This window comes from Terrapene carolina, unplaced genomic scaffold (genome assembly GCF_002925995.2).
Source record: "Terrapene carolina triunguis isolate 2854851 unplaced genomic scaffold, T_m_triunguis-2.0 Scaffold84, whole genome shotgun sequence".
Classification (NCBI taxonomy): domain Eukaryota; kingdom Metazoa; phylum Chordata; order Testudines; family Emydidae; genus Terrapene; species Terrapene triunguis.
Genome location: NW_020664435.1, coordinates 31548008 through 31560652, shown reverse-complemented (window position 1 = coordinate 31560652; position 12645 = coordinate 31548008). Strand labels below are relative to the sequence as shown.

Here is a 12645-nt window from a genome sequence, read left to right as displayed (position 1 = left end):
GAGTCACGTTTGAAAATTTTGACCTTAGTAACTGTATTGTAAGTAACCTGGGTGGACAGATACATTGTTTTCCATTTTCTACCAAATACTCTAATCACTACTGTCTCCTGCTACTTTCTAGCATAGGGAACGATAGACCACGATTGGCAATCACACCTCAGCCTCTGCTGTGGTAGCTCATTAGCATTAGGCCATTAGAACAACCAGAACAATTACCTTTTAATTTGAAATGGTACCATTTGTACTTGGCTCCCATACAAATGGTAGACAGACACTAACAAACTATAACTTTGCTAAGGAAGTAAAAAAAATGAAATTCACATTTGTGGACAGGATGGCTCACTGGTTTGGTAACAGGACTGGTGGCAATTCTCCTTTAGATCATTGGTTCACCTACATAACTCAGACTCATTGCTACCTGTTAGCAGCTGTGTAGCCTATGTGCAATTAGCTGACTTCCACAGTTCAGCTCCTAGCAGACAGGTATCCACATCACATTTTGCATTATTTCCTCTGCCCTTCTTTCCCCAATCTTTTTGGCAGTCTGAATAATAGTGAGGGCCTAGACTGAATAGGCATGAGAGCAAAACTGGTCATTCCAGGTTAGGAGTGAGGCCCACTGAACTAAGGCAGCTGCTACTCCCTGTACATCACTTCTTCACAGAAACAGGATGTCACCCTCCAGCACTGAAACGGGCTGACACTTTCACCAGCACAGAAGTCTCTTAAATGTTTAAAGACAAGAGAAAAAAGAACTGGAACTTTTAACAACATCACATGAGTTTACAGTCCCTTGGGGGGAAAGACAGTTAATATTTCTCTAGGCTAATAAACAGTACAAGTGCATGAGTAAGGCTACGTTTTAGTCGTGGGTATTTTTAGTAAAAGTCATGGACAGTCACCAGCAGTAAACAAAAATTCATGGCCCATGACCTGTCCAGCACTTGTACTATATACCCCTGACTAAATTTTGGGGGTGGGAGCAGCCTGGGGGTGCCTCCCTGGAAGCGGCAACATCCCTCAGCTCCTAGGCGGAGGCATAGCCAGGCAGCTCTGCGTGCTGCCTCCGCCCCTAGCGCCGGCTCCGCAGCTCCTATTGGCTGGGAACTGCAGCCAAAGGGAGCTGCAGGGCAGTGCCTGCAGGCAGAGGCAGTGCGCAGAGCCCCCTGGCAGAGCCCTCCACCTAGGAATGTGGCCGCTTCCGGGGAGCCCACTGAGGTAAGTGCCACCCAGAGCCTTCACCCCCTCCCTTACCCCAGCCCTGAGCCCCCCTCCCACACCCAAACTCCTGCTGATGCTGAGGGAGGGGTTGCGGTGGCCCGAGACTGCCCCAGCAGCGGCCAAATGCGGCTGGCCCAGGAGCTGCCTGAGCTGCTCAGGCCCCCAGGCCAGCCTCACCAGCTGCTGCAGAAGTCCCGGAGGTCCCGGAATCCGTGACCTCCATGACAAACTTGCAGCGTTATGCATGCGCCCTCAGGAATCGTACTTTGATCTATCTGCTAAAATACTTTCAACTGCTGCAATAAAGCTGTTTTCTCTTTCATCATTACAAAATTATAGCTTAATTAAACCCATCAAAACTAGATCAAACTATTACATCAAAATAAAAATAGTTTTAAGTTTTCAAAGCTTTCACAACCATTTTTAGGTATATTTATTACTAATAAATATCAGTAAGAAAATTTAGAGCAGAGGTGTTATCAGAAGCCAGGTTATGTAGGAGCAAATCCCATTAAGGGCATCAAAGAGTGGTAAGACAGATAAATACTTTGGTCCCGAGCCACAAAGGTAGGCACCTAAATCCCAGCCTTAGATGCCTAAGCATCAGGTTTAAACATCTACATCCCAGTTTTAGGTTTAACTGAGATCCACAAAACTGCCACCAAACTCTGTAGGTGTCTAAACTCACTCAGCACGTAAGTTTTCAGAGTAAAAGTTCCCTAGGTGCCCAAGTTTCTGCCTCTGAGAATGCATACTGCTGCCTCCTTCTGGGTATCCAAATGCCTATCTCCGGCATAAGCCTCAGAGCAATCCACAAACTGGGGATAGCAGACAAATACATAACTCTTGTGGGGCCTGATCTGGTAGGCATGCTCAGAGCCCACCTACCAGATCAGGGCCCATTCAAAATCTGGCCACTAGAGGAGGAGGTGGTGGTGGTGCTAGTGCTACCAACATTATAACTTAGATAGAGCATTTATTGCACTGGATGTGGGAAACCCAAGTTTAATTCCCCTCTCAGCCTGACAGGGAAAGTGGATTTGAACAGCATGTTTGTAAGCTGTTTATTTATTTATGGTATGTTTTCTCTGTAATGCTTTTGTTCTAAATAAATACTTTGCTTTATGATTATGAAGGCTGGCTGGTCATCATAGCCGTGAGAGTGCAGAACTACAGATGTCGAACTAAATTCAGACTTTCTAAGATGATCACAGTGAATTGCAGGAGGAATTTCAGCCTAAAGAAGAGGATCGTGGGTTCCCATCCCAAAAAGGTGACATCTAGAGGCTTGAGAGCAAGACACTGTCAAGTAGGCCATGAAGGGATTAGCGGTGGAATTGCCTTGGCAACTGTGACACACCAACATACCACCACAAATCCAGTACATTTTCATATATGCCACTTTGCTACTTCTGCTGAAAGTAGGAGACTTCTGGGCAAAAACGTACAGTTAACTAATCTAATGCAGAAGATTTTAAGGCCTCTGAAGCATCCTCCCACAGGTATCAATCCTGCAAGCTGGTCCACCCTTAAATCTGCACATTGTCCTAGTTAAGTCAACGGGATTCCATACCGGTGCAGGAATCCACCATCCAAATCAACTTGTAGAATCAGAGGCATACTGAATTTTAAGGTTGTACTTTTACATCGAGCTGTAGATTGCTGTGCAACTGTTAATAAAAGTAATTACATTATTTGGGTTCCCTTATTTTTCTATATTGCAGAAATTTATTAAAAGTAACTAAAAACAGGCAAAGGAAACTGTTGACTTTTCTGGTAAGAATATCTTAACAAAAGGCCGGCTCAGCCTGAGGCACAAACTGAGGCCTCAGCTCATCAACTGACTGTGTGTGGGGGCAGGAGTCCACTCAAGTCCCATTCAATTTCAGAATCAAGGCCACAAGCAATGTATACTTGGAGGCAGGGCGGTCCCTACCCATACGCAAACTACGCAGCCACTTAAGGCATCCCCTCCCCCTCTCCCGCAGAGGCCTGGGACGCTCCCTACTCCTGCAGAGGCCTTGGACACCCACCCCCCATCAGAGGCCCACAGGGGGGCTGCGTAGGCCACCACAATCTCTAGGGATGGCCTTGCTTGGAGGCCACTAATTCAGCCCTCATTCAGCCAAAATATTCTTTTGTTTTGTATTTTAATTTAATCTCTGTTCCCCACTTTTTGTGTGAATTTCGTGCTTAGAAATGTTACAATGTGACGACCCTGCATTCTGAAGTCCTTTACTGGTCTACAGAACAGTATAGCTCTAGCAAAGCACATTTCTTACTCAGCACATTTGCTCCCCATGTGGGTGTCACAGCTGCTGACTTGAGTGACTAAAATAAGGCCCTGATCTTGCAGTCAGACCTGCACAAACAGACCTCTGAGCTGTGCATGGCCATGATTCTGTTAGTGCCAACCCTATTGTAGGATTGGGGCCTATGTTTTTTAATGGTTTTATTTTTACTCGTTTGCCATCTTTCTCAATTGCCCTTCATTATGAGGTATAGCACTCATTTTAGTCCCAAAGTTACCTACATTCCACAAAAATGTACAGTCCCTTCACTTGTTGAAAGACAAGTTAACAACTTTAATGGACAAATTTCTGTTGGTGAGAGAGACAAGCTTTTGAGCCACAGAGAGTTCTTCTTCAGGTTGAAAGTTATTTACAGCAGAAAGAAGAAATCATGGCATTGAGGTTTAGGGTTGCCAACTTTCTAATATCACAAAACCAAATACCTTTTCCCTGCCTCTGCCCCAAGGCCCCACCCCCACCCCTTCTCCGAGGCCCTTCCCCACTCACACTATCCCCCCTCCCTCCGCTCGCTCTCCCCCACCCTTGCTCACTCGCTCATTTTCACAAGGCTGAGGTAGGGGGTTGGGTTGCAGAATAGAGTGAGGGCTCCAGCTGGAGGTGCAGGCTCTGGGGCAGGGCCGGGGATGAGGGGTTTGGGTGCAGAAGGGGGCTCCGGGCTGGGGCCAAGGGGTTCGGAGTGTGGGAGGGGGTACGGGCTTTGGGCTGGGGGTGCAGCCAGAAATGAGGAGTTCAGGGTGTGGGCTGGGGTGAGGGCTCTGTCTGGGGGTACAGGCTCTGGGCTGGGACTGGGTATGAGGGGTTTGGTGTGCAGGAGGGGTCTCCGGACTGGGGCCAAGGGGTTTGGAGTGCTGGAGGGGGCTGGGGCACGGGAAGGGGTGCAGGCTCAGAGAGGAGTTTGGGTGCGGGAGGGGGCTCGGGGCTGGGGTAGGGGGTTGGAGCACAGGAGGGGGTGCAGGTTCCGGGTGGTGCTTACCTCAGGTGGCTCCCGGGAAGCAGCCGGCATGTCCCTCTGGCTCCTAGGCGGAGGCACGACCAGGCGGCTCTGTGCGCTGTCCACGCCCACAGGTGCTGCCCCCACAGCTCCCATTGGCCACGGATCCCGGCCACTGGGAGCTGCAGAGCTGGCACTCGTGGTGGGGGCAGCACGCAGAGCCCCCGTGGCCATCCCTCCACCTAAGAGCCGGAGGGACATGCCAGCTGCTTCCCAGGAGTCATGCGGAGCCTGGTAGGGAGCCTGCCTGAGCCGCCAACCGGCCTTTTAATGAGCCGCCAGGGTCCCTTTTCAACCAGGCGTTCCAGTCGAATACTGGACACCTCGCAACCCTCAATGAGTTACAGGATTAGTTATTTACACTACAGGAGTGAACCCTACAGCATTTTTAGTTACCTGTATGAATATTTTTGTGTCCCCAATTCTGTCTCTTTGTCACACATTCCATCCCACATTTGGGCTGTGGCAGGTTAAGAGGTACCGTTGTTAGCCCTGCAAAGCCAAGACAGCAAAAAGGCAGAATAAGATGGAGTCTATTCCTCCATTTGCTGGAGTACCAACTATTTTTGGGGGGGGGGGGAAGGTACATGCTAGAAAGGCTGTGGGGTGGTGCAGCTACCGCCATACCCTGGATCCCAGCTAGGGGAGGGATTGCTAGGCTGGTCGGTGGAATGGGGGCTGCTGGGCAGGGCTGTGTGCTGGGTGGGGATTGCTGGGTGCTGAACCAGGCTGTGTGTGGTGGGGGAAGGGTTGTTGGGTGCTGTGCGGGGGGCTGGGCACTGAGCTGTGTGGGTGGAAGAGTTGGGTCCAGGGGGACACAGGCTGTGTGTGTGGACGGACAGGAGCTGGGCTAGGCTGGGGGGGAGGGGTGTGCCAAGCCAGGCCGCGCAATGAGGAGTTGAGTGCTGAGCTGAGCACAGCGGGGGGAGGGTTAGGTGCCAGCCGGGCTGGGCAGAAGGGAGCTAGGGGCCAGGCCAGGCCGGGCTGGGCTGGGCGGAGCTGGGCTCGGGGGAAGAGGATTGGGGGCCGGGCCGGGCCGCGGGTACCTGCGCAGCAGCCGGCGCCGCAGCCAGCAGAGGGCTCGCTCCGCTCCTTCCGCCCCCCGGCTGCGCCGCTCCCAGCAGCAGCACCCGCCGGCGGAGGAACGGGGCGGCCCAGTCCGGGCGGCCGGGCTCGCTGTGGCTGCGCGGGGCCGAGGCCCGGGCCGGCGCCGAGGATGCCGCTGGGGCTGAAGCCCACGTGCAGCGTGTGCCGCAGCACCTCCTCCTCCATGTGGAAGAAGGGCGGCCAGGGCGAGATCCTCTGCAACAACTGCACGGGCCGCGCCGGGCCGCCCGGGCCCGGGCCCTTCGCCACCACCTCGGCCGCCGCCCAGCACAGCAACGGGGGCGGCGGCAAGCAGGTCAGGCTGCCGGACACCCGCAGTGCTGCACGAAGGGGCCGGGGTCCCGGGGCGGGGCTCCCTGGGGGTTTACACGGGGCGTGACACCGCCGCGCCGCTCTTCCCGGCCCCGGCGGGCAAAGAGCGGAGCCCGCGGCTGCAGCGCCCCGCGGGCTGGCGGGGTCCGCAGCCGGGCCTGTCGGGCTAACTCGGTGCGTAGCTACAGGGAAATCATGGGAGCCGCTGTCGGGCCTAACCCGATTTTACGGAGAGCCCCTGTATTGAGTGTCTGAACTGTGAGCCCGTGTAGCTTCATATCCCTGCGGCAACCCCGTAACATGAACACTCCTTCCCGCTTTCTCGTTTCATTGTCCGCATGGCAGAGCAAACAGGAGATCCACAGGCGCTCAGCTCGGCTGCGGAACACAAAATACAAATCTGCTCCGGCTGCGGAAAAGAAAGTTTCCACTAAAGGCAAAGGGAGAAGACACATCTTCAAGTTAAAAAATGTAAGGTGATCGTGGCTAATGTCTTATGCTTATTGCAATTATACTGTGTAAGGCTTGGTCTACGCTACCACTTATGTCACCCGGGGGTGTGAATAAGCCGCCCCCCTGAGCTACAGAAATTACAACGAGCTTCTCCTGCCCACTCAGCTACCGCCTCTTGCAGAGGTGGATTTATTATGCCCACAAGAAGAACAGGAGTACTTGTGGCACCTTAGAGACTAACAAATTATTATGCCCACAAGAGAACTCTCTCCCATCTGCATAGAGCCTCTTCACCAGACGCGCTACAGCTGCATTAGTGCAGCTACGCAGATGTAACGCTTCTAGTGTAGATTAGCCCTAAGTAGTGTGTTCTGCCACTCCTTTCGACAGACCGCTTTGGTGTTGCAGTCTCCTCAAAGCAGTGGCCCAACATGTCAAGGTAATCCAGATCTGCAGACATATTTGTCATTTCTCCAAAGACTTACTCCTTTTCTGCAGGAAAATCAAATTAAACCCAAACAGAGTCCAGCTTGCTGTCCCAATTGCTGGCTCAGTCCCTTCATTTTTGCCAGGGTGGATAAAAATCAATGACTTAATCCAATTTGCCTTTTTTTTTTTTATTAAATAATTTCAGTTAACTTATTTTTTGAAAATAAACCTGTAATTTAAAATCAAAATCGAAAGTGACAACCTGTGATAATGCATTAACTTATAATTAAAATAAATAATATTAAACAATATATGGTGCTGCTAAGTTTTAAATAAAGTCAAATCATTGAACTGGTGGAAAACACTGGCTAAGCATCTGGAACCAGAATTTGCTGAAGGGCTAAACTAGCTTTTGGCAGCAGTAGCCTCTTCTACAGTTGCAGAGAGAATATTTTCTTTAATTCAGTTTATTCAGCTAGTTCAGTTCAATACGAGGTCATCCAAAGTTAAGAAACCAATTAGAAGTTGAAAAAGCAGGAAGACTTCTTTTCCTCTTCCAGTCGATGAACAAAAACTGCAAGATGATGAGATCTGCTGGTTCTAAAGTCTCGGAGAACACGGTGACCACAAACAAATCAGTTAAATTCACTAACTACAGATAATACTTTCCATGTTATGTATTTACAATTGATTTTTATTAAACAAGTTTTTATAAAAAAAAATTTATGAATCCAACACATTTAAGGTAGTTTTATGTAATAAAAAAATTAATATTGTGTTTGTGCATTTGTAATTTAATTTGAATTTCCATCCCAATAGAGCTTGACACCAATTGCAAGTTAAAAAAATATCTATCATGCATTATTCACCATTTTCTAACACAATAAAATATTAAAATGAATAAATATAAGTTAATCTATATAATAAATATGTATAGATATATCTTCCTGGTTAGCAAAAAAGCTCAACATTTAGTGTACAGCCTGTATTTAGTTGCAAATCAACATGTTTGAATGGTTGCCAAGCAAGAATCAACCTTTCTTTAGGAAAATAACTTTAAAAGTACAAATACAAAACAATTTAAATCAGTTATTTAAACAAAGGTTTCCTGCTTGCTAATTTAAATCATTATTAAAAATTGCTTTGATCCACCCTGATGTCTGATGACACATGCATTTGACCTTGTTGTACTTTCTTTTGCAACTTCATTCACACAATCAGTCTTTAGTCAGGATAGGATATTGTTGCAGTGTCAGGTACACAGGTTTGGATTGTCCCTAGCTCTGAGCAGCGTGAACAAACCTGCTCACATGTCTCTTGTAAGGGGTCATTCTGCCTCCTGGTTTGAACTGAGTTCTCAAGGGTCCTGTGCTTTCTTCTCCTCTCCCCCACTTCCATGTTTAACAGTGAGACTGATCATACAAGTTTATAACCAGCCTTTCTCTTTAAAACCTCATTTTTAAGATAATGAAAGTTAGTGGTGTCATTTTTTATTTTTATTATAAAAATGGAAGTATTTAGAGAAATTATAATGTCTTGTCCTTTATGTGAAGATTCTGCTTTAGTATCTTATATTTGCTAGAATTTTCTTTCCTATTTCTCTAGAAAACATTGACATTTTCTTCATGAATTTTTCTACCCTTGTAACTGTTTTTATGTTGTTGTTTATTTAGCCCATCAAGGCTCCTGAGTCTGTATCCACTATAATTACAGCAGAATCCATCTTTCATAAGGTATGTATGGTTTATGTAGAGAAAAAGATGTTCTTTCTCTAAGGCTTTCAAAAGTTATTGCAGGTAGATAGTGAAAGGACTTTATTTACAAAAAGTTTTCTTCCTTTCACAAACTGAATTCTTGGGGAACCCCAGCATCAGTGTGTTGTATCATTATATCATGGAAAATTGTTTACCCCAGAAGTTTTAATCTTTTTTCTCTCCAGAGGTTAAGCATTAAATTGTGTAATTCTCATAAAGAGAACCAGCTTTTTAATTGGAAATTTTTTTTCAAAAACACACTTGTGAGTTTATGAAAAAGTGTCAGCTTTCACTGTGGTAGCATTGGGAACCAAGCAAAATTGACATTTACTTTCAGCAGTAGTTCAAATTTAGCGTGGTGGGTCCTATTTTAAGTAGAGGGCATATCACAGATATAGGAGATTGTCTTGTGTAGTTCTGACTTCAAGAAGTGTTGTTGCAGCCAGTGGGAACACTCTTGACGTTTCAAACAAGGGGACAGTATATATTTGACAAGTTAAGGAAAGAATAAGCCAAACTTAAAAGGGAAAGAATGTTCTGAGGAAGTTCTGTTGTCAAAATATTGGTGTCTAGCATGTCTATGAAAATTAATGTATGTTCTCATATTTGCTTCTTTAATAGGATGTCTGAGATATTCTATTTGTAGCAGTGTCCATAGCTGGGACAGCGCTCAATCATATATAGTATTTTTTAAAAACTGAGGGTGTTCTTTATCTTTTTTTTCCCCAAAGGAAAAAAATCAAAACCAGTATTAAATAAGTTATCAGTTATCTCAAAGACCTGTTGACACTAACAAAAACCTGTTTGCTGGCTGGTTACTCTGTGCTGCCATGTGTATGGAAGGCCTTGGTCAGTGATCCACAACTTCTGGCTCTAGAGTCTAGAATCACATGTAGCTGTTGGGAACAGCACGTAGACTGGCTGTTGTGGTGCCCTGAAGAACTGTACTTGTGTATTAGTGAGGCAGTGACTGTCCACTTCTGCAGGATAGGAACTGAGGCCACTAGAGATTAGGTGATGTTGCACAGACCATACTATGGGTGAAGAATAATTCCATTTTACAGCACCCCTTTCCTTTGGTTTGAATGGCTGAATTGTTGGAGCACTTGGAGAAGGGTGCAGTTTATCTGGACTGGAGATGAGGTCTAAGCATTGTGTCTGCAAATAAATGGTGTAAGGAAGGGAAATCTGGTATTTAAAGTATCCCTGAAGAGAGCTGAGGAAAGTTCCAGGCAGTTGCTAGTAAAATCAGGTTTTTTAAAAAGTAATTATCTGTCTCTCTTCCAGGGAGTGTACTATCAAATTGGAGATGTTGTTTCAGTGGTTGATGAGCAGGATGGAAAAACATACTATGCTCAGATTAGGGGGTTTATTCAGGACCAATACTGTGAAAAGAGTGCAGCTTTAACATGGCTCATTCCTACTGTAGCCAGTCCCAAAGACTGTTTTGACCCTGCATCCTATATCATAGGTAAGCGCCAAGATTTCCTATTATAACTTGTATACACGGCTACACTGGTACAAAAAAACCCTTGTATAGACTATGCCTATCTGTGGTGTAGTTTATAGAATACTTTGTTGTTCTCCCTGACCATCATTCATGTAGTTTTTAGGCCCGGATCCTGTGAACACAAGGCACAGGAATAACTATGTATGTGAGTAGTCCCATTTGAGTGAATGGGATTACTTACATGCATAAAAATAATCACAGGCATAATAGTTGTGGGCTTGTGGACTTAATTATCAGAATCTAGCCCTAGGGATATTAGTCCTGGCTGATAAAGTAGGCAACTTACTATACAGGCCCAGATTCTCCCCTTGGTTTCCAAATGACCCAAATTAGGTGAAACTCACTTTGGGTGTACAGAGGGATTGTGGGGGAGGGGGCTTGTGTGACATAATTCCAGAACAGTTTCTATTACAAACATCAAGTATGAATATATTTGAGAAAAATGAGCTGGATATGCAGTTCAAGCACAGAGAGCAGCTAAATTAATTACATATATTTTTTCAGCTCTACTCATAACTACTGGAAGAATGCTTCAACACTTGAACACAGAATGGAACAAATTTAAAAAGGCTTTTACCATATTGGCAGTTTTTGATTGAAATAGTAGTGTTCTCAGATATTGCTGGCTGTTGTTCCATATTCTGTTAATTCTATACATAATGTGTAAAGCTTAAAAATGTACTCCTGGGGGAATTTTGTGCCACTGTGCGTGTACAGAATTCATGTCCCCTGCAGATTGCTTTGCTTCCCCACAGAAAAATGAGTTTCTGACAGGGAAGCAAACAAGCTGCAAGAGCAGTCACGCACCACTTTCTAGCAGTGCAGGTACATTGTTTTAGGCACCCAGACTAGCCGGTGGAGAGGTAAATCACCGCAGGGCTGGGGACACCCCAGCCAATGGCTCCTACCCTGAGCTGGGATCAGCTGCTAGTCCTGTCTGGGCTGGAGGCAGGAGAGAATGGGATTTCCTCTTCCCCTGCAAGGAGTGGCTGGGGATGTGTCAGACCCACCCCCAGAAACCTCCCCCACCTGCAGGAAGCTCAGTATCCTCCCCTGCTTCCTGCCCCTATTGTTCCTCAGCTGTGGGGGGAGGGGTCACTGTACAGGGAGCTGCTCCCCCATCCACCCAACCCTGTGCATCTGGGCCTCCCATACCCAGACACCACCGGCCAAGCCTCACCCCGTACACCCAGAACCCTCCTAGTCCTCCATACCCCTGAACCCCATCCCCTGCATCTGGAGCCCCGCTGCACCCAGACCACCCCCCACTGAGCTTCCTGTCCTCAAACCCCCACCCTGATGTGCCCCACCCCCTGCACCAACCTGAGCCCCCAACTAGCTGCACCCAGACCCCCCTGCAGAGACCACCACACCCAGACCCTTCCACTGAGGTCCAACCACTTTCACCTGGAAGCCCCAGCAGAGTCCCATTACCCCTGCACCTGGAACACTCCCCCCTCCCCCCCCCCCCCCCACCGCCCCTCTGTGCCCCCAGCCCCCCCCACCCCTACCCCCCCCCCCATTGACTGCCTGCACCCAGATTATCCCACACAGAATCCTCTAACCCCACACCTGTATCCCTCCACACTTGGATCCTGCCTGCTTGAGCCTGCCTGTCCCACACTTGGTGCGCCTGGCGCAGAGGGGCAGGGCCCCAGGGTGTTTCTGAGGCAGGTCCAGGCCTTGTGCTGTGTCAGGGTCAGGTGCAGCCTCACCACTGAGTCTGTGTCCCAGGGGAGGAGAGGCTGCAGGGTGATCTCCCACCTTCGGACAGCCAGTAGCCTGTGCTCTCCACTGCCATGCTGGAGCCTCTGCATTTATTTATTGACAAATAAAACTTGCAGAATTTTTAATTTTTTGGCACAGAATGCCCTCAGGAGTAAAAATGTTACTTTGTTTTTTAGGACCAGAAGAAGATCTTCCAAGGAAAATGGAATACTTAGAATTTGTTTGTCATGCACCTTCAGAATATTTCAAATCTCGATCATCTCCCTTCCCCACGGTTCCTACTAGACCAGAAAAAGGCTATATCTGGACTCATGTCGGACCTACTCCTGCAATCTCCATCAAGGAAACTGTTACCAACAATTTATAATCTTTGTTTGAGTTCCCTTTAAAAGTATATTAGTTGTACAGATGGAAGCTGAGAATACATCTATTACAAGAAATTAGAACTTTTTTTAATAAAATATTTGGTTGGCCACATGGATTATGGTGGTAGATAATTAAAAAAAATAACCAACTTTTGATTTCTTATTCTTATTTGATGCTTCTGTTTCCCTCCCTTGCTCCAATTAAAGCCACTTGTTTTGTCACCATTGCTTGAGTATGAGAAACTAAACGTTTTGTATTTTTATCTCTCCTGCCGTGAGTTAGTGATTTCTTTCAGTTGGCTGGGCCTGTAGCCTTCTAATCTTGCCACGGTCTCTTACAAAAGAGGACTAGCACTCTGTGCAGTATTTTAAAGAGCCATCACTACCCACACAACATATTATAGAGCTAAGGTAGTGTATTTTTGTTCCCTGCCATTGAATTAAAGACTAAAACCGGTGTTCA

General features: G+C 47.1%; 1 protein-coding gene across 1 annotated transcript; it reads left to right on the top strand.

Annotated features, from left to right (window-relative positions):
• The first annotated feature begins 5646 nt into the window (after positions 1–5646).
• GATAD1 (GATA zinc finger domain containing 1) lies at positions 5647–12216 on the top strand. Its single transcript, XM_024219038.3, has 5 exons — positions 5647–5926; positions 6289–6414; positions 8499–8558; positions 9867–10050; positions 11994–12216. Exons 1-5 carry the CDS (start codon positions 5741–5743, stop codon positions 12182–12184), a joined length of 747 nt encoding a protein of 248 aa, XP_024074806.1. The 5' UTR covers positions 5647–5740; the 3' UTR covers positions 12185–12216.
• The last annotated feature ends 429 nt before the right edge of the window (positions 12217–12645 follow it).